This window comes from Mus pahari, chromosome X (assembly GCF_900095145.1).
Source record: "Mus pahari chromosome X, PAHARI_EIJ_v1.1, whole genome shotgun sequence".
Taxonomy (NCBI): Eukaryota; Metazoa; Chordata; class Mammalia; order Rodentia; family Muridae; genus Mus; species Mus pahari.
The window spans coordinates 123,768,867-123,790,162 of NC_034613.1; the positions used below are offsets into that span (position 1 = coordinate 123,768,867).

Consider the following 21,296-nt stretch of genomic DNA (forward strand, 5'->3'; position numbering starts at 1 on the left):
AGAGAGAGAGAGAGAGAGAGAGAGAGAGAGAGAGAGAGAGAGAGAAAGGGGGGGAGAGGGAGACAGATCACAGAAAATGTGTCCTTTTTATCTTAGATTATTTATTTATTTTGTGATGTCTTCAGTGTTTAAGGAAATGAGGGTTCTCTTGAAAAGTTTCCAAATCCACAAGAGTGGCTCTTGTCCTTGTGTGGAAAATGAGTTTTCAGAACCACAGATTAGTCATTCTGAGTACCTAATCAAACCCCATACCAAGGAGTTCCTAGAAGAAGCCATGCAAACCCATCATTTCAATCTAAATCCCTCTGGTTATCCAGTGAAAAAGATATAGCAACCCACCCATTTAAGTTTTCTTAGTAAACTCTGGTTCTCAAAACCTGTCAAAGATTTTTCCCTTCCCTTATTTTCCTCTAATCTTTGTTCTCAATTTGTCTCCTTAACCCACTATTTGCTTTGCCTTTGCCTTCATCTTTGGGTCATCTTTTCCTTACCCCCGTGAATTTGTCTATAACAACTTCCATTTTTGTCTCTTCACCAATAGTCCTTAAATATTTACTTTGCTTGGCCAAGTCATGATCATGATAAGGGTATCAAATCATTTTCAAAGGCCTGTCAGCCCTTCTCTCTCTCTCTCTCTCTCTCTCTCTCTCTCTCTCTCTCTCTCTCTCTCTCTCTCCCTGCCCCACAAATGCACATACATACATACAAAAGGAATCTTTAAAAATCATAAGAAATTGGAGAAATAATAATAGGAAAGTAACCTGATGGAGAACAGAGCTTCTTGAGCTAAGTCAATCATCTTTTCCACTGCACTTCTGTAATAATTTGAACCCATTCCCAAGAATTTGGCAGATCCCATAACCTCTCCTGACTCAGGAGAATCTGATCTCTACAAATGAATACCATGTGATGGCATCTCTTCCCTCCCTCCAACAACTGTGGGTGTCTTTCAAACTGACTTTTTTTTTTTTTAAAGATAGCTATATACAAAATTCGTTTTAGAGCACCTTAAGCTAATTGTTTCTCTCAAGCCTTCACAGGGAAGTTCCTTAATCCGTCAGTTTCCCATTTATTTACAGGATGATAAGTAACAGGGCTAGTGGTGTGTGTGTTTTCCCTAGATTTCTTTCTAACTGTCCTGCCTAATCTGCCCGTACTTTAATATTCTCACTTGTGAAAAGACACTAATAACTTGAAAGATTCCTAGAGGATATAAACTATGTCTGTTGTCATTCTTTTTTTTTTTTTTTTTAACTAGGCCATGTGCATCCTACGCAAGTGCCCCACCACTGAGCCACATCAACATCTATCTGTTAAAATACAAATCAGAGATTAAAACTATAGATCTGTAGGTAGAAGGAGTGAATCCTGACATACACAGGCACCACTCTTCTCAATGACACTGAGCTAAGTCAATCATCTTTTGCAGAAGGCTGATGCAGAAGTAAGGTCAGTGTGCCTGTATTATATCTGCATTTTCTCTTGCCTTCCATTATTTACACATAGTCCTTCCTAAAATGTCATGTCTACAGTATAATTTCTCTATTCTACTCCTTCATCCAAGGAGTTTTATGTTGCCCCATGAACTTTCAGTAATTTTAATCTGATCTGATTTAGTTTTACCCAGGGACCCTGTTCTAAGTCAGGGTTCACACTGAAGCAATTTGGTAACACTAGCTTGGTATTAGCAAGCTGCCTCTGTCCGTTGCCAGGAGGTTATGGTCCACTGGCAGATATTAAAAGACTCAAAGAGTAAAACACCACCTCTGAAAATGTGCTGCCTTGGGAATAAAGAAATCGACAAGGCTCCTACATTGGGAATTTAAAAAGCCATAGTGATTTAAAAAAAAAAAAGAATAAAAGGAGCAAACCAAGAGAGACAGCTCCATCTCTGTTTGCTGTGTGGACATAATTTCTCCTTTTTAAATATGTTGGCTAAAACAACCAATAATCACTACTAAGAAATCGCACTGTCATGGGCATTAGAAATGTCATCTTTTTGGCCTAATCAGCCATCATTGGGAAGAGAGGCCCCTTGGTCTTGTAAACTTTATATGACCCAGTACAGGGGAAGGCCTGGGCCAAGTAGTGGGAGTGGGTGGGTAGGGGAGCAGGAGCAGGGGGGCGGTATAGGGAACTTTTGGGATAGCATTTGAAATGTAAATAAAGAAAATAATAATAAATAAATTAAAAAAAGAAATGTCATCTTTTGATGAAATGCTTTTCAAATGAATTGACAGTTCATCTGTAGAACATTCCAGGAAATTCCTGACTGCATATGTACCTTATTCTATCAACCCTCTCAGTGCACACATAATTCACACTCGTAGACTTCCACTCAAACTTATAACACATTCTAGATATTGTATAAGCTTAAACGTCACCAACAGAGTCCAATCAGTTCAAAATTATTAGAGAGTATTAAACATATAAATGTTTATGCAGAGATCTTCCTTTATTACTGGGAAGGGGGAAACTGCTATATTACATGGTAGATAGCAAAAACTATCTTTTAGAATAAACAAATAAAGAGCCTAGTGAATCTAGTTGTGAGGGTCATAGAATGATTGGCAAATGTTAGCCTGAAGAAGAGTGCTAGTAGAAATGGAATAAAACAAGGTAGGTATATTGGGAGAAGTGGCTGAGGTGGCAAGAGGACTGTGAGAGCGACATGAGGATTTCAACAAGAATGACAATCTAAGTCATCCGAATCGTCACCAGTTACTGTGATTCTGAACAGGTGAATACTGTAGCCTCTTCTTCAATCTGTGGAGTGTTCATTCCAACCCCAAATATGGCTCACTGCCCCTTTCAGCTGGTCCTCTCTCCTCCTGCTTTCTACTCTCCTACCCACGGCACTCACTAAGCAGTTCGCCCTCAGCATCTTCCTGTACTGGGTTTGCCAAGTCTATTTTTCCCACCATCCCTGAAACAATTATCCAAGCCACTGCTTCAGCTCTGTATTCTCCTGATGTAGCAGCCGGCCAGAAGCCCGGGCTGACTTGAGTTTTGTGAGAAGATATGCCAGACATCCATGGAAACACCCCAGTGAGGTCAACCTTGAGGGGATGGGAGGAGGCTCTCTGTGAATGTCAGAATACTGTGGCTGCTTTAGGACACAGAGCTCTTTTGACTTGGTTAATCAGTGTCAATTTCAATAAGACCCACGTGTCCCAAAAGGTAACGGAAAGGGGGTTAGGAAGGCATCGTTTACCTCCTCTGAGTCTCTGCTACATAGGATGTAGACTGATTTTAAGGTCTGTATCACAGTGACTTGTGAGGGAAAAAAAAGGATCTATTCATCCCTACCCTAGCAAAATATCTCTGTAGATGTCATGAGACCATGGTTCATAAAGGAATCTGCAGTAACCTAGGAGAAATTGCAAGTTAAGATTTTGGGAAAACAGTTCTTGCCTGAGGTGGCCCTTCTGTGGAATGCTTATAAGGAAGACTGCTGAGACCCACAGGAGGCTCATTGGATTAAAAAAATGAAATGGATGTCAAGGAATGCACCCACACAAAGGCTTTCAAGAGGTGAAGGTATAAAAGAACTCGAGGGTCCTTGAATCAATACAGTTAATTCCCCACCATCTTGATGCAATGAAAACTAATTACCTGAGTGACCCTGAACTTAAGAAACCTGAGAAAAATATTCCCCCGACAAAAGGCCTGTTACGAGATAGCTCCTATAAATCTGATTTGCTCAATCAGTAAGAAAACTTTTTTTCTTCCTGGAAAAAAACCTCCAAAGTTCTGAGCAATAAGGAAAATTCATAAAGCCAGAATGAACCACACAATATGTGTTCACACAGGACACTGGCGAGCCTTCCTGTGTATCTCTCTGCTTTCCAACATGGCCGTCCTTGAGCCATGTCCACCAAGTATAAGAAAATCTTCTCTAGCTCTCCCTTCCACTCTCTCATTCTGTTTTCTGAAACAGGGTCTCACTCTGTAACTCGGTCTGTCCTGGAAGACTTGAGATGGGCTTTGGACTTACAGAAATCCATCTGCCTCTCACTCCCAACTGTTGGGATCAAAAGCATGTGCCTCCATGCGCAGCACAAAACCATGCATAAGATAGAAACAGGCACTGATTTTGTGACAGAACCACATTAAAGACCCCATATCAAACTGATAAAGTTTGTGAATCCTAATATTCTATGCTGAGCAGTTTTAATCCTGAATAACCAAGGTCTCTTGGGGGATTCAATCACATAATGAAGTAACAGTATGTTCTTAAGATAGAGGACTGAAGAAGTATTATGTTGATTCTCTACAACTTGACATTAACACTTGGATAAGTCACCCTAAAGGATATCATGGATTACATGGCATTATCTCCTAAGAAACTGTTAACTCACAACCTAACTCCAACCAGTCTTCAAGGCTCAAAAAGAATAGCAGAGGAAATCTGTAAGTCTGGAGATCTCCAGAAACCAGGGCCATTTTTAGTGAGGGCCAAGAAGTAGGCAATTCATGGAGGCAGGGAAGACATTTTTCATACAATAGCTACAATGTGATTTCGTCCTGAAAACTACAATTGTATTTTAGGTTCATAAAGCTTTCAATTTGTAAAATAATGGAGGGTATTACTGTTGTTTTCCAAAAGGTTTTCACTATAAAACTTTGGGCTGGCCTTGAATTTGCTATGTAGCCCACATGGTTTCCTACTACAGATTCATGAAAGGTATTATTTCTCTTAAAATAACTCAAATTTCAAAATATAATTTAACAAGGTTTTAATTTTTTAGTCAATTTACACTACATCATCACATCTTTGTTGGAATACACTCATTCCCAAATATTCACAACAATGAAGAGTTAATTTTACTCTAGTACAATCACAACCAACATCCAGGATTAATTAAAGAGCAGTGCAGCAGCAAAGCTCCCTCCTTTTCATAGTAAGACAGTTTAGTGTTGCAACAGAGCAACTTCTACATGGATACTAATCGGATACATATTTAAATCATATTCTTAATAATTCAGAGGCCCTTGTATTTGTCAAGGGATGGCTCCATCCACTCACACAAAGAGCTGACAAATTCAACCATACCACATAATAACATTCTTTAAAACTGGTCTCTAAGCCACAACAAAGATCTTTACCAATGCATTCTTCTGACATAAACTATAAACTCTCCCTGGGTCTTATTTTTGTCCCAGACCTCTGAAGACTGCTTCCATCTACAAACAATATTGTCAAATTCAATAGCAAAAGATATGGGTGTCAAGATGCATTTCTGACCTAGGACAAGGGGCAGGCTTGACTTTCCATCTAGTATGGGGAGAACAGGACCATTCCAATTGCGAGATCATTGGAGTACTTTTAAGTATCTGGAATCATTCTATAGTCCTTTGAAAGTAAATGTTTAAAGCTTAGTGAGAAGAGGCTTAAGGCAAGGCTAAGGTACTAGGGAGAACTTATGGTATCAGTTTATGAAATAAATGGGAGAATGGAAATTGCCTCCTTTGACTGTAATGATTTTATATTCTGAAGTATGTATGCATATTCATGTGTTCATATGTTTGCATATGTACAAGCTATGTCTTTAGAGTGGAAGAGTCACTAAGATGGTGTTCTAATTGTTGGTCACAGTCAGAAGCAGAGCAACATTCATAAAGAGGAAAACACTGAAGTGTTTCTGTCAAGCAGGATAAATAAAATGTATGAGAAATGAGCAGGAGAAAGAGACTCTGAAACAAAGAAAATGGAACCCAAAGATTATTCAGTCCTTTATCTCTGTTCAGGTAAAACTGAACAGCTGAAATCTGTCTCTGTTTGGGATATTGTATACACTGCATACTCAAACGGATGAGAAAGCCAGCACTATGAGTTCCCCAGCTCTTTTACTCTCAGGCTCATATGCTACCTGAGGACACCTACCTCTTCTTCCAGCTTCACCACCTTCGCCTGGGCATTGCTCAATGCCTGGTCTCGGATTTCAATGTGTCGCCTTTGGTCTTCATTGGTAGAACGGGCAGTAGCCAGTTCAGCTTCCAGCTTCTCCTTCTCCCGCTGGTTTTCTTTATCTGTATGGACATGAAATATCAATGAAGCTGAGTCAAAGCCTTAAGTCATCCTGAAGCTGAGTCAAAGCCTTAAGTTAGCAAAACTGATAGAATATATATATATATATATTGACAGTGTCCACACTCCTAGCACATGGCTAAGAGAATCAAAATTTATATAACATCTGGATTTTGCCACTGAATTGACCACTAACTAGGGAAAGCCCAATCTAACAGGGGAGAGTATGGGAAAAAATTCAGAATCAGAGAAATATAGGCATCCACTTCATGTAAGTAATGTTTAGAATTTCATAGTAGTAAAATATGTATTTTGCATATATGTGCATACACATATTTACATGTAGGACGTGTAGGAATATATCTATGCATGTGTGTATGTATATTCCTGTCTATATACATTTGCATAGATACAATCTGTCTTTAGAATGGAAGAGTCACTAAAAAATTATTCTAATTGTTGGTCACATTCAAAAGCAGAGTAACATACATAAAGATGAAACCACTGGAGAGTCTTTGTCAAGCAGGGTTAATGAAAGATATTAGAAATGAACAAGGGAAAGAGACTCTGAAACACAGGAAATGGAATCCAAAGAGAATGTGATCTTTAATCTCTGTTCAGATAAAACTGACCAACCAAGACCTATAGCAAAATGTGTACCAGGAGAGGATGTAGCAAGATGAAAAGGTGTTCATCTTAGCCATGCAGCACTTGTTCAATAAATATCATAGCTCTGAGCCTCAAGTCTATGATGCTGCACTTAAACAGGGCCTTGATTCTTGCTTCTGCCCTGCCTTGACCTTCCCTACTTTAGCCTGAAAAGCAGTTAGGTCAATGACCACCCATGTCTTAACGGTTTTCTTCTAAAGTAAAATGATAGAACTTCTGGCTTCAGCAGGGCGTGGTGGCTCATGCCTTTAGTCCCAGCACTTGGGAGGCAGAGACAGGAGGATTTCTGAGTTCGAGGCCAGCCTGGTCTACAGAGTTCCAGGACAGCCAGGGCTAAACAGAGAAACCCTGTCTTGGAAAAAAAAAATAGAACTTCTGCCTTCTAATACAGCATGGAAGGAACTTAAAAATTGAGACTACATATGATCAGAGGTATAAAAGGCTGAACTAAAAAAAAAGAAAACAATTAAGGAGAGATCTCTAGAGAGGCCTCAGAAGTGAAGTTCACTGGAAGAGCTTCTGACTTCAAAGTAGGAGACAGGTGGACCAGGGGATCACAATTTAGCAAATTAGAATTCCATGAGCAGGGACCATGGACACCTGAAGCTGGTTAGGAAACCCTGAACTATATAATTGATTAATTGCTGCTGGCTCAGTATGCACAAATGTGAGAGCTAATTCCTGGGAGAGGCACTCATACTGGAACACCTACATTTTTGGAAGTTTTGCCATCAGGTGTTCATCCAGATTCTTCCAGGAGATCAGAAAAAAATGTCCTCGTGTTATTTGCCACAGGAGGGCAAAGGGACTATTATGAAATATCCCAGAGCATCTTGTTCTTCTCAACAAGGGATGCCCTGAGGAGAAACTTTAACCAGAACCTCACTTATTGAAATATTTTGGATACTAAACCATCTGGAGAAGGGATAATGTTTATTTTAACATGTTCCAGGCTGGAGAAGAAGAAATACCCTGACTCTAGGCCCCTCTGATCCTAGTACTGTAAACAAGAGTAGGGATTGAGCCACATTTGTAAGGCCCATAGTCCAAAAGCACAGACTCCCTAAAGCTAAAATTGTGGTCTCAGGACTAGATCCCATTTATCTTGCTCTACGTCTTATGCCACATCAGGAAGAAGTATTGCCCTTAGAAAAACAATGCAGGACAAGTGTTATTCAAATACCTGTCTACTACATGCTTAGCCACTATATAATTCCTGCTACTCAACAACAACAATCAAAATATTTTTAACTAAAAGACAAAATATACGTTTCTTTCTGCATCAGAACCACACCCAGAGAAGTCACCCTGACCAGATCCTAAATGCAAAACACCTATGAATAATATGCTTATGTCTTTAATTTTAAAAAAAAGTAGCCAACATGGAAGGACAGGAGAGTTATGTAAGTACAAAGATGGACACCCCATGAAAGGATAAAAACACTCTATAATGAAAACACAGGGAACAATATACTGTCTTGTGTAATCCATATTTCTTAAGTATTCTATGAGATAATGTAATGTATTTAAATGAGCAAAACATGAAAAAGTACCAAAGAGTATGATAATCATCACCATGATTAATGATGAAAAAGAATCATAGAGCTTCAAAATATGTCTTTTAATTAAATATGACTGATACCTTTATATTAGTTTTTTTAAGTGTGACAGCTAAGTGTCACCAGATCTCTAAGAGTAGTAATTTTGTTTCTGAATTTAATATGAAAGTATAGCTACAAGGGACAATGGCATATACAGTATGTCTCAGTTTTTTCCAGGTACCTGTCCTGTGACCTAGGACAAACCTCATACCAGAGACTCAAATAAAGAGTTTAGACTTGGAGCCGGGCGTCACACGCCTTTAATCCCAGCTCTTGGGAGGCAGAGGCAGGCAGATTTCTGAGTTCGAGGCCAGCCTGGTCTACAGAGTGAGTTCCAGGACAGCCAGGGCTACACAGAGAAATCCTGTCTCTAAAAAACAAACAAACAAAAAAAGAGTTTAGACTTGGAAGTGGAGGTGGTTCTTCCTTTGAAGACCATGAACATTATCTTCATGAGGCCAATTTGGCCTCATTTCCCACAGACTCCTATCTGAAGAGATATGCCTTGAAAAGAAATGAACATTTGCTGAACACTCACTACATATCAGGCATTGTGCTTGCTTAATCCTCAGAACAAGGATATGAGGTGTTACTCTTCACTTCTCTATTTTGCATATGAGGAAACAGGACATGGAGATCGAGCATGACTAACTTGCAAGAGCTCCTGGAAAATGAGGGGTGGATTCCATACTGGAGCTAAGGTCTTTCTAGTGTACCCAACCGTCCGTCTCCTGGCTTGAACTATTTCTATCTTTCTGGGGTTGCTGGAGTATATTCCCAGGGAAAGTTTTGCAAAAGAGCCTTCTTTCTTTCTTCTACAGTTCCTATTTTCGAGGACCCTTTGAATGTCCAAGGGCACAAGAAATAAAGGGGTCAAAAGGGCATGCAATCTTCTCCACCTAGTTTTAGAACCACTGACAGCATTTCACCCTGTTGTTAATGTAATTTTGCTTAGAGTAACTAAGTGAATTTTATGAAACCACGGCAGAATTCTGAGAGCACCTGAAATACCATTTCTTCACACAGAGGAGTATAAGCTAGAAGATCCAGGGCAAGAATCCCTATGTTTTGTTTCATTCTGGGAGGTTGCCACCGTCTTCCTGCCACGGAACTAGCTTCCAGGGTAACAGTGACACCACAAAAGCAACTTCACAATTTACCTTGGGTTCTGATGACACCAGAAAAACAACATTCCTTACCCTTAAGACTACTGACAAAGTACCAGGAGGCTTGGGGCCAAGAGGAAGAAAAGCTATTCTGAAGCCAGAGCACCACAGAGCAACCCAGGCAGGGAAGGGAATATGGTAAATGAAGATCAAACAGACTTGTAAAAGCTAACTGGAAACTTCACAGAATGACATGAAAGGGTCATTGGGAGACCCAGCAAAAATAGAAGAGACTGACAAGTCCCCACCAAGAAGGACTTCAGTGGGAGCTGCACTGAGGGAGGCTGGGGTAGGGGGTTCAGTCAAGCTTAGGCATCTGTAGGAACAAGGACAGTTCATCTGTTCTCAACCCAATTCATGCTCCCAGTGGGCTCCATCCACTATGAAGTTTTTATTGCTGCTTTTATTAAAGCAATTGGAAAGAATTAGGCATTGTCTAGCTGGGTGGAGTCCATTAGGGACTCGATAAAGAAGAGGATTAATTCATTGTTACAGTCCTAGGAGTATTTCCAGACAAAGGAAGCACTATTATAAGGAAAGCACAGCTCTGCCCAGCCCCATACCCTCCAACTCCGTAATCAGAACCATGAGTCCAGGTCGTACCAAGGGTCTTCCTTTTCCTACAATCTGCCAGTGGGTAATAATATGATGCAGCAATGTGTTTAGGAGGTGAACCCGTGGCATAGGCCGGGGATTTCAAACATTAATCATTGTCCTATATTTTCATCCCATCTCCCAGAGCCAGCATATGGAATCACCTACAATAAATCCCTTCGGCATGATTGAGGACAGTATTCCCTAAGGTCTTTTCTTCAGCTAGCCTTGACAATGGCAAGAATTCTAATGGATTTTCTCTGACTTAGTATGGAGAACACTCCTTTGATGTGACTAGAGTTGGGGCAGAAGCCTTCTTGGCCTTTCATGGACTAACAGGAAAAAGATAATACTCATTCTCTCCTGGATGTTCTAGAAGGCTAAAGAGAAGAGGCAGACATCATTTTCATAAACTTTACCTCCAACCAGACCTGCAACATTTCCACACCTGTTACTACTGTGCACACATTCACGCCTGCCTCTGGAGTTTGCAGACTTACGTTTGGCAAAGAGCTGAGAGATGGTCTTCCTGGTGTCCTCAGACCCCTCGTACTCCTTCTCTGCCAGCTGCTTGTTGGCAGTCTCTAGACGGTCTGTGGAAGGTGAAGACGGTTAACACGCATGCTATCTGCCTTCTAAATACTGGTCTTTGGCAAAAGTCAGCACTGGGTTGTTTGTCTGTTTGGGTTTTTTTTTTTTGACAAACAGGGTGGGTGACACAGTCCTGAATTTTCAAATGTGAATCTTAAAATAATACAGAACTACTTTAAAGCAAGAGTCAGATGTAAGGGTACATGTTTTTATCCTCACTGCCTGGGAGGGGAAAGCAGGGGAATTGTGGAATATAAGGCTAGCATAGACTATGTTGTAAATCCTAGGCCTGCCTGAAATATGTAAAGAGACTTTGTCCCCAAAAACAAATAAGCAAGCAAAACAACCAGAAAGTGAAGTGCACTTGTCACTCACCTCTTAGATCTCTGTTGAAGTCATGCATCCTTCTGATCTCACCCTCCAGCTTGTTCCTCATGGCTTTCTCCAGAGCCTCTCTTTTGGAAGATGACTTCACCAAGTTCTCATATGCCTCTGAGACCCGTTGGATTTCTGTCTCCACCTTACCATTAAAAAAGGAAAGAAAGATGGGGTTGATACTAGGAGTTGGATGGACATGACAGTTTAGAACCATACATGTGGCTCTTCAGTTGCACCTCCTTTCAGATGGACTGTAAGCTCAGTAAATGACGCAAGTGCTTCATGGGGTTTCCTTAGGACAAAGGCAAATCTTTCTCCATAAAATAGGCTTTCTATGTGATTTTAATTTCTAAATTATTGTCTGAGTTGAATTTCTACATTATTTCCTGATTCTGAAAATATTAACATTGTATGTTATATAGCAATAACTTTATTTTGAAGCCCTCAAACGACTTCTTTCTATGTGTTTCTCTCATTTTGTCCTGACATCTGCCTAGGCAATGTTAACTTGTCCCAGTTTAGCATGAGAGAGTAGTTAAATTACCTATCCCAAGTACAGATCAGCAGCAAACATGAGCCTTAAAATCCCAAATAGTCAGCCTTCAGTAATATAATTCAATTCGCTTTCACAACTATTTAATCAAGGGTCAAATCGTTAGGAAGGTCTGATTAACCAGAGCAAGAACATGCATGTTATCCTTGCCTTCAAAGAACTTTCTGTATAACTGAGTCAGAGAATAGAGAGCAAACTACAGCTTTAAGAAAACAAGGAATAAGCGATATAAAGCTAAAAGAAGGAGCGAAGTTATCCCTGGTTGGGGGAGGGGAGGAAAATAATGTCAGGGAGAGATGGCATTTAGAGTCGGATCCTGAAAGCTGGATTGGATTTCAATGGGCAGAGGTGAGTGGAAGGGTATTCTATTCTGAGTAAGCAAATGCATTCCCAGAATGACCAGGAGTCTAATCTTGCTGGACACTGTGTGGTAGCCACAAGGAAGCTAGAGGGATGTGGCTGTGAAGATGGACTGAAGGCAGGTCATAAAATGGTTTTAAATGTCAGGCATTTGGACTTTAGCCCATACTCACCAGTGTCAGTGGGAAACTAGTACAGATTTCTAGCGGAAAGTCAGGATTTGTGTTGTTTTATGACACTTCTCTGCAAATCTTATAAAATGGGAAGAAAAAAAAAGAAGAAGAAGAAGCAGACAAAGACTCTTGTCCAGAATCAGACAGAAACAGGGAAGAAAACAAGAAATTAGACTCCAGAGCCTTGCGACCAGTGTAAGAACCACAGATCTTATTTGCATATAATTTGTATAAGACAAATAAACCCCATGGCCTATTAAGCAACTTTCAAATTAAGTCTGACTCCTCCAACCACTCTGCATTGCTTCTCAGTTTCCCACTCTTCCCCGAACAAAGCTCAGGGTGCTTTAGGGGGTGAAATACACAGGCGCCCCAATTGAAGGTGGGGGAGGGGAGGGAGGATTTCAATCACCTCCAATTCCAGCTGCCCCCATCTTCAAAATCCTGCTAGAGGCAGGACTGCCTGCAAACAAATGAGGCTTATGCCACTGAAAAGAGCAGACGTGAAAGTGTTTTTCTCCTTGCAGATGGCACCAAGATAACAGCACAGAAGGTGAAAACTGGTGAATGGCATTTAGAGACAAGCTCCGCAGGGCCTGCACTTGATGGAGCTTTCACATGAAATTCAACTGCTGGAGAGGAGAGGACAAACTTCCCTTTGAAAGAACAGGCCGGGCGGTGTTGGTGTGAAAGAAAGCAGCCAAGAGACAGTGGGGCTTCCTACTTACATTCCAGAAGGCCACACCTAAGAAGACAGTCCCTTTTCTCAAACGTGCATAGTCTACTTATGAAGGATCTTGGTGCTATCTGTTTCCCCTCCCCTTGAGGAAATACTGTCCCCTTGCAGAGAGAGCTGTGTGATGAAGCCTTCCCAGAAGGACAGATCCGCTGGCTGGGAGTGGCCATGGGTCTCCAGACTTGCTCATTCTACTTTCTGTCCTTGGAGCCTACTGTGGGTTTTATTTCCCCCCACACTAGCTCTACCATCTGGTGTGCATGTTATTTACCCTGCTTTTAATTCCTTCTTCTCCCCTACCTGTCTCTGCCTCAGCCTTGGCTTACACTGTGCTTCTGCAGACACTCCAACTATGATGATTGTACTTTTCTGACGTATTTCTGCACAAGGAACAAACAATCAACAAAATTCCTATTCTGCTACCTGCACTAGTAGTTTCCCTCCCAACCCAGCTCCTAGTGTCCGTCACCAGGGATCCTCTGGCAAGGAAGAGCTGAGCTCAGTCCGGGTGACTGTGTCAAAGATGAGGCCAGGCCAAGGCAAATTAAAAGTCAGAGGAGGTCTACTCAGCCAAATGGGGTTTCTAGTCAATAAACAAAATCCATGGACAGCATGAATGTGATATGAGCGAGGGGTATTGTCAAACTGAGAAGACAGAAACTATAAAATCAAGACAAAGTAATAGCTCTTAATCCATCCTGTTTGAGGAAAGTGAGAAAAGGTGTGTGTGTGTTTGTGTGTGTATGCATATATATACATATGTGTATGTATATATATACATATATATATATACACACACACACATATATACATATATAATGTAACTATAGAAAAATATAAGCCCTCTTCTCCTTTAGGTAAAAGACCTGGTGTCAGTGAATTTTAGGAATCATGCAGGCCCCTGGACCTTCCTTTTGTCTTGTCTCCGAAGTACAGAGCTGCTGAACAATACAAAGCAACAGTCTCTCCAACCTCACCTTCAGCCTCACCTTCCCGGAACAGTGTGCAAGGAGATCATGCCATGTGAACTCCCCGACTGACAAATGCTACAAAGAAACTGCCACAGGCATAACTGGCTAAGAGCCACCAAGGCAAGATACTGAGGTGTGGGCCTTGAGGGGTGCTATAAAGCAGCTGCAGCAGACAATGGGTATGGGGGAACAGGGAAGAATAGAAACTGGGCACACCATTTTTTTTTTTAATTTCCTCTGCCTATGGCTGTCAATTGTCACCCAGCTGTGATGCTAAGCCCCTTTTGTGTATGCCCCCTCAACACACACACAGACACACTGACACAGACACAGACACAGACACACACACACACACACACACACCCCAGAGAAGGAGAGCAGATGTTGAACTGGATCTGTGGTCAAAGACCAAAGCAAAAGCAGGGAGGAGGGCCAGTATCAAAAGAATGAAGAAGAGAACTCCCACAAGGAAAAGCACTGTCAGCCTTTTCATAAACCATACAAAATCTCAGCTGGTGGGATTTTTTTCTAGTAACTATGTACTATGGCTTTATATTTTTGAGGCAAAAATCATATGGGGAAACCATAATCAAGACAAAAGGCCTTTAAATGCGGTCAGGTTTTTCCACGAACACAGGGCTTACAAATATTCTGAAGAACTATCACTGATGACTTTTTGAATAGAACAATCAACTAAGTTTTCTAGGGTTACAGAGTCTGGGAAATCAATAGTATATTTCTTTTAGTAAAAATATAAAATGTTACCCCCTTAAAAGAAAAGGTATTCAAAAATACCATAGTGAGTATACATGATAGTACATGATAATATATTGCTCGTTCATTTAAAATTCCTATAAAAATGTTACCATGAAGCCCATTGTTTCATATAGTTACGGTATGACAATAAAAAGAGAAAAAAACCTAAGTTTTCCTAGACAAAGAGTTTTTTTCTAAAGTTTGACTAACATCAGAAGAAGAATCTCTAAGTTCTACCCACACCGATGAAACGTTTATACCAGCATTTAACAAGTCCCACTAGTAAGATTCAAAGAGTTGAACTGACCCTCAGGGGGAGCCGTACCTTCTGCAGTCTCGCCACCTTCTCATAGCATCCATCTAACTCCTGTCGCAAGTTGCGATTCTCATCAGAAAGGATCTCAACCATCTGCTGAGCTCTTGAGACGATAGCAAAAGGGTCAGCTGGCATGGGCTGATAAGAAGCAGACTGCTGAGCCCGAGGCATAGCTGAGTAGGCTTCTCCCGGCTGCTGCTGCTGCGCTGAAGTCAGGTTGGCCTGGGCGTGACGGTAGTGGTCCCCCTGATGACTCTGACTTGAAAGAAGATGCTGCTGATGCCTTGACAGGTGAGCAGAGTGGTCACCTTGGTTCGAGACCAGGGCGTGTTGACCGGGAGGCAATCTAGCGGATGGTGGAGACTGCAGCAAGGGCAAGCTGGAAGCCCCAGCTGTCAGGGAAGAACTAGGGCTGTGAGGTTGAGTGTTCCTGGCTGACAAAGACAGCGAGGAGATGTCCTGTGTTGCCCTGAAAAACACAAAATTCAAACTCCGATTAAATTCACCCCCAAGGCACAAGGAGCAACCCCTCCTCCCTCCAAACACAGGTAAAATGGGAAGCAGGCTGAGTTAGATCCCCGTCAATGAACTCGAGAGGTCCTTCTTACCGATACATTTTGTGACTCTGTCCAACTGCTACTGCTCACTAGCTATGACTGCTCCTCTTGGAGACGAAGCCAGATAACTTCTGAGGTAAGTAGGAGAATCTTAAGATGACTATCTCTACACATTCATTGCTCACTCGTTTAAAATTCCTTTTGTACAAAGTAATGCTCATGTGACTGAGAACTGAACCTGTCTGAAAAAAACTTGACGTGTGCAACCCATCACATGCAAAGACTTCAATGTAAAAAATGTTTACTGGCTTTTTTCAAACAGGCATTCCACTGCCTTTCATCTTCCCACCTGGGACTACCCTGGAGAATTCCTACACATTTATGAATTTAAGGACATCAAATAATTATTGCTCATGCCAGTTATCAGCTTGATAATACTTATGAAGCTTGGGGACACAAATCCCCAACTTTTGCTTATAGAATGGTTCAGAACAAAAACTTTGGTACATTGAGTTCTGGTACCTAATTGTTAGACACAAAAAAGTCTCTGAAATCCTAATAAAGGAACTTCAGAGACTTTTGTCACTGTGTACTAGCTGGGCAACCTTGTTCAGTTACTTAATATAGAAGTTGGAGGTTCAGTGGTTAAGAGGTGGCTGCTCTTTCAGAGGACCTAGGTTTGAGGACCACAGAGCAGCCATGTTCCATGAGATCATTTGCTCTGTTCTGGTTGGCATTAGGCATGCATGTGTAGGGCATACATACATATAAGCAAATTACCCATACATATAAATGTTTTTTGTAATAACATTATCTTCTGGGCATGGTGGCACATGGCTTTAATACTCATGAAGAAGCAGAGGCAAGAGTTCAAGAGCAACCTGGTCTACATAGTAAGTTCCAGAGAGGCAGGGCTGCAAATGAATTGCAAAAATACTGGGACCTTCCCATGTTTTGACTCTATAAGAATTATAGTTTCTTATCTACCAGTGAGATATTTGCCTTGTTAGTATCTTCAAGATAGAATCATCTGTTTATCTTTGTGCTAATTTGCATAAAATTCTTGATAGAAGTTGGACAAAGGGCCAGGAGCAATTAACTTCTCCCCACGAATCCATACACACTAACACACTGTTCTTCCATATACCAGCATCCCCAAGAGCTCCTCCCTGTACAGGCTGTTTACAACAACCAAATCTTTGCAAATATTGGCTCTCAGACTTATCCAATGACCTTGATACTCAGAAAAGTATTCAAACCTGTTTAGACCCTAGGGTCTATCCCGAAGTCCCATATTTGGCTCTAGCACTCACACATTTATCCAATTTTCTACATACGTCACTGGAAATAATTGTTTAACATTGAAGAAGTCATGTGAACAATTTGCGTATAGAAGACTTGACAAGCTACTAAAGACTAGGACGGGAGAGTTGATGCCATACATAACTTTTCTTTCCAAGAGCTGAAAACACTCAGTTGGTCTAAAGCCTGGGAGGGGCTTATGGATTTACTAGGTGAAGGGCTCCCATTTTCTATTCTGTGGACCTTCAGTTTCCATGCAGGTCAAAACAACTACATGTTCTTTCCAAGAGCTGTTTTAATTAAATTTCAAAACAGAGTTAAAATGTCCTGGGATTGGGAAAGAGGGGGAACTTTGAGTCTCTTGGGCAGAAAGAGGGTCTTAAATTTCATATTCTCCAATCCTGCTTTCAAATTTTAAGAGGAAAGAAATCACTCTACTATCTTTTGTCCATGTTCTTGGGATTCGGAAGCCTACTACTGCCTGGAAGATGTTCTCTCTGAAAGACTGAACACACATTTTCAAACTGAACACATACTTTCAAACTGGGCTTCCTCCCGCCTCCCGATAGCTCCCCTTATCAAGCGAAAGGGGCCTTTCTCTCAAACAGGGAGGCATCTACCTCCCTCCTTCCTGAGTGCTGAATGGCTTGTCAAGGCCTGGACAGTACACAGCTTCTCAGGGGTCTAGGGAAGGATACTGCTTGCAAGGTTTCCGGAAGGTCTCTAGGGTCAGATAAGCCCAGGATGAAGATAAGCAAAAACAAAGCAGCTGGCCCTTGACTCCCCAGGCTACAAAAGGAAGCAGAACACTGTGGTGTTGAAAAAACCTTCAGTCAGTCCTTCACTGGCAGATTTGCAAACAAGCAATGGCTTGAGTAGTTAGGGGGTGGAAGAAGTAGAAAGAGCTTTATCTGGGCTCCAGCATCTGCCCGCCATCAAAAGGCAGGGCTATGTTAACCCTAGAATGAGGTTTCCTCTGAGAACAGGGAACTCTGGGAAGAAGAAAACAGGTTGGGGAGAACTATGGCAATATGGCAGGGGGGAGAACTATGATAGTATGGCAGGAGAAACAAAAACACACTGACGAGTAAATAATAAAAGTAAGAGTAATAACAGTAATAAAGGGGCAGAGAGGAACAAGGCAGAGAGGGGAGCATTCTACAGGTTCTCCCACCACACAGCAGCTGGAATCGCTCCCCACTGACATAACTAACTGGGAACAAGAAGTCACCACCAGACGACAATACAATCACATGATCCCATGGACAATCTGATCGGCTTCCTGGCCTGTTCTTCCCAACTCTATGCTCCTTCCTAAGACTCATCGGCTACCAAAGAGAGGACCTAGCTGTCTATGCCAGAGATCACTCCTCCGAAAAGCTGCATGGAAAGAGAGGACATATTCTCAAAGAGAAATTATAAAGACAAAAAGTAAAACACACGCCCCCCCCCACACACACAAGGAGGTAACACAGACCTTCCACCCATGCTACCTCCATGACTAGGGTCCCCCTCCTCTTCTGTCACTCTCTCATACACACCTGCCAACACCTGTGCAAACCCACACACATGCAAGCTTCCCCCACTCCCTCCAACATAAACTCTCATCAGAGCAGGTGCCACTACCAGCCTACAGCCAACTTCTCACCACCGAAATAGTGCCCCTCCCAGGTTCTGTGACAGTGAATGTTAATCATGGAGCAGCTTGTGACTAAGTCCGAACCATTCCAATCGCACAGGGAGCTCTGTTCTGAACTACAGATTTAGGTCACCCCGAGATTCTGTTCAAAGAACATTTCAAGAAACCTCAGAGCTGGGCATGATTTCAACAACTGAAAGGGGGTGGCTGCTTTATAAACAGAAATAATTTAATTTTTTACAAACACTTGATCAGTGTCTAAACCCAGGATGCAGAGAAGGTTCTCCATTTAGAAAGACAAAGATTTAGACATTAATTTTTTTTTCACATGGTTTGGCCTCATTTCCCATCTGGAGTTCTGAGCATTTATGCTATTTATTTAGGGTTTTTTTTTCTTAAGTAGGGAGGAGGGCATGGGGATGATGAAGTAATCAAAGGATTGTTTATAACATTTTGTTCATTTTAACAGCAAAATCTCAACATTTCATTGACTCTCCGAAGGCAAATGAAAATGACATTTTCTTTTAACAGCAGTTTGTTAAAACAAAAACAAACAAACAAACAAAAAAACAAAAACAAAACTTACTTTTCATCCTGATCTGTCATTTGTGGATTTAGAATTTAAAATGTAGGTTCATCTATCTATCTACCTATCTATCCATCCATCCATTTTTCTGTAAGCTACAGATATTGGGAAGACATTCACAAGCCACAGCTGGGCGTGGTGGCACACACCTTTAATCCCAGCACTCGGGAGTCAGAGGCAGGAAGATTTCTGAGTTTGAGGCCAGCCTGGTCTACAGAGTGACTTCCAGGAAAGCCATGGCTATACAGAGAAACCCTGTCTTAAAAAAAAAAAAAACCAAAAAAAAAAAAAAAAAAAGAATTTCGATATTCACAAGTCATATAGGACAATTAAAGAGGAAAATGTGTCTTTACCTAAAAGCAGTAGACTTTAGGAAAGCTGTTGGACTGCCTCCTTTTGCCAAAGATCTGTCAATAGGTGCCACTCCCCCGGCCAGTTCATGCAAATGCTTAGAGACAGAGTTTGTTTGATGTATAACCAAACTTCAAATGGAACACCACTAGCTTAGATAACTTTATTATACCTTCAGAATATCAATCCCACTGTTCCTGTCCCATAGAGAAACAACTGTTGGCAAATATCACTGTGTCAAAATCCTTCCCAATGGCAGTGAGAGGAGTTCAGAGGTAGGGCATATGCTTAGCATGCTGGAGGCCCTGGATGGATTACATGCCTAGCACCATGACCAACCCCAAAAACAAACAAACAAGACAAAAACAAAAACAAAGGCAGGTCAGCATGGGCTTTGTAGTTTCAAGGCACTGAAATAGAGTGAGATCCACAGCTAATTTAGAAGGAAGGAGAAAATAGACCCATCTTCCTATAAAGTATGTGCAGCTTAATTTCTTTGGTTGTTTAATCAGTATGGGAAGGAAAAACCCCTCTTTGTCTCATTATTTATTTAGGCAGATCAAAGAGCTTTTCCATCTAGCTTCAAACACTGTGGGAGTCATTTCAGATCACAAACAATACTAGTGAATGAGTTCTGAAAATAGCTTTCCTGGGAAGGCGGGCCATGTGCTGAGCAGGGGGCTTTGGCTTCAGCTCCACAAGATAGCCAACAGACTCTTCCAAGAGGCAGCCGATCAGACGTCAGCCCATCTACAGGCCAGAATGGAGGGGAGGCAGTGTCTCAGATGCTTCCATACTGATGAGAAAAGCAAAACAAAAAGCTGGGGGCTTCCTTGACATTTTCCTAGCTTGAATGGATTTTCACTAAGCTACGCAGTCAAAGGGTGCTGTGGGCTCTCCCCGGATCTTCCATTTCACTGGGGCACATGGGAATAGGGTTCTTACACTAGTTGAAAGCTGAACATAAGCCTGTTTTGATCATCCCATGACCTGTTCTGAGAAAAGTTATTAAAAATTAGGCTTCTGTCTTCTAGAAGCTTCATAGGACCTTGCAAAGGGTTAAGAAATCACCTTGAGTTAAGAAGGAAAAAAAAACAAAAAAAAACCAGACAGTCCTAAACCAGTAAAGCAAGAGGAGGAGCTTAAAGTGAATTGCCTCTGGATAAAAACAACAACAACAAAAAATCAGGACCTGGGGGGAGAAAAAGAAATACCAGGAAACTCTAGGTAGCTTCTCTTACCTCCACCCCGCCCCGCCCCAAGTGCCTTATCTCCTGAGTCACCACCACTGGCAAGTCAGGAGGTTCTTTCCCAAATGAATGAGTGGACACAGGAGGCAAAGAGGAAGATACTGGTGATATCACTGTCTTGGACTGCAAGCCACCTGGAGCTTTAAGCCTTCTGGACACCCATCATTACCTACCCCTGGGAAGAGGCCAGGATACCATGCATAACTGTTGCCATTTCTGTCAATAGTTTAACCCTTTCCCCACACCATGTCCTGAAAGTCTACCAGACGGTAAAAAATACAATTAATAAAAAGAATGATAGGATCTGGTGGGTCGTGCAAAGGACAATGGGTGCTGAATGACTAAGAAATAAGTCTACTTAGGAAGAGCGAAAAGACACGAAACAGAAATGAGAGCATTCCATGTCCATTTGAGCATCTAGAGAAACTTCTATGGAGATAAAGTGAATTTAACGTAGATTCTTTAAAAAACCATGAATGGCAGGCAGCTACCTAACAAACTCTGTCAAAAAAAATCAAGAAGCAGCACAGATGTTTTCCAAAGATGGACGTGAAGTTCAAAGCAAGAAACATTCTGAATCTGAATACATATGTCTATCATTCTTCTTCCACCAAAACTGTATCTCCCCAACTGTTTAGTATCAAAATGCATCCCAATGATCCTCTAAGAAAGTACAGACAACAGGAAACAGATAGATGGGTACACACAAACAAAGT

General features: G+C 41.5%; 1 protein-coding gene across 3 annotated transcripts in view; it reads right to left on the reverse strand.

Annotated features, from left to right (window-relative positions):
• The window catches only part of Amot (angiomotin), a 58,335-nt gene that overhangs the window by 18,871 nt on the left and 18,168 nt on the right, over positions 1-21,296 (reverse strand). For 2 of the 3 annotated variants that reach the window (XM_029534157.1, XM_021187363.2), the window contains 4 exons: positions 14,905-15,364; positions 11,028-11,172; positions 10,562-10,654; positions 5,888-6,033 (listed from right to left, as the gene is read on the reverse strand). In XM_029534157.1, the coding sequence (XP_029390017.1) occupies positions 5,888-6,033; positions 10,562-10,654; positions 11,028-11,172; positions 14,905-15,364 (844 nt within the window). Of the gene's footprint in view, positions 1-5,887; positions 6,034-10,561; positions 10,655-11,027; positions 11,173-14,886; positions 15,365-21,296 lie in introns of all 3 variants that reach the window. The other variant, XM_029534158.1, reaches the window with a different exon arrangement.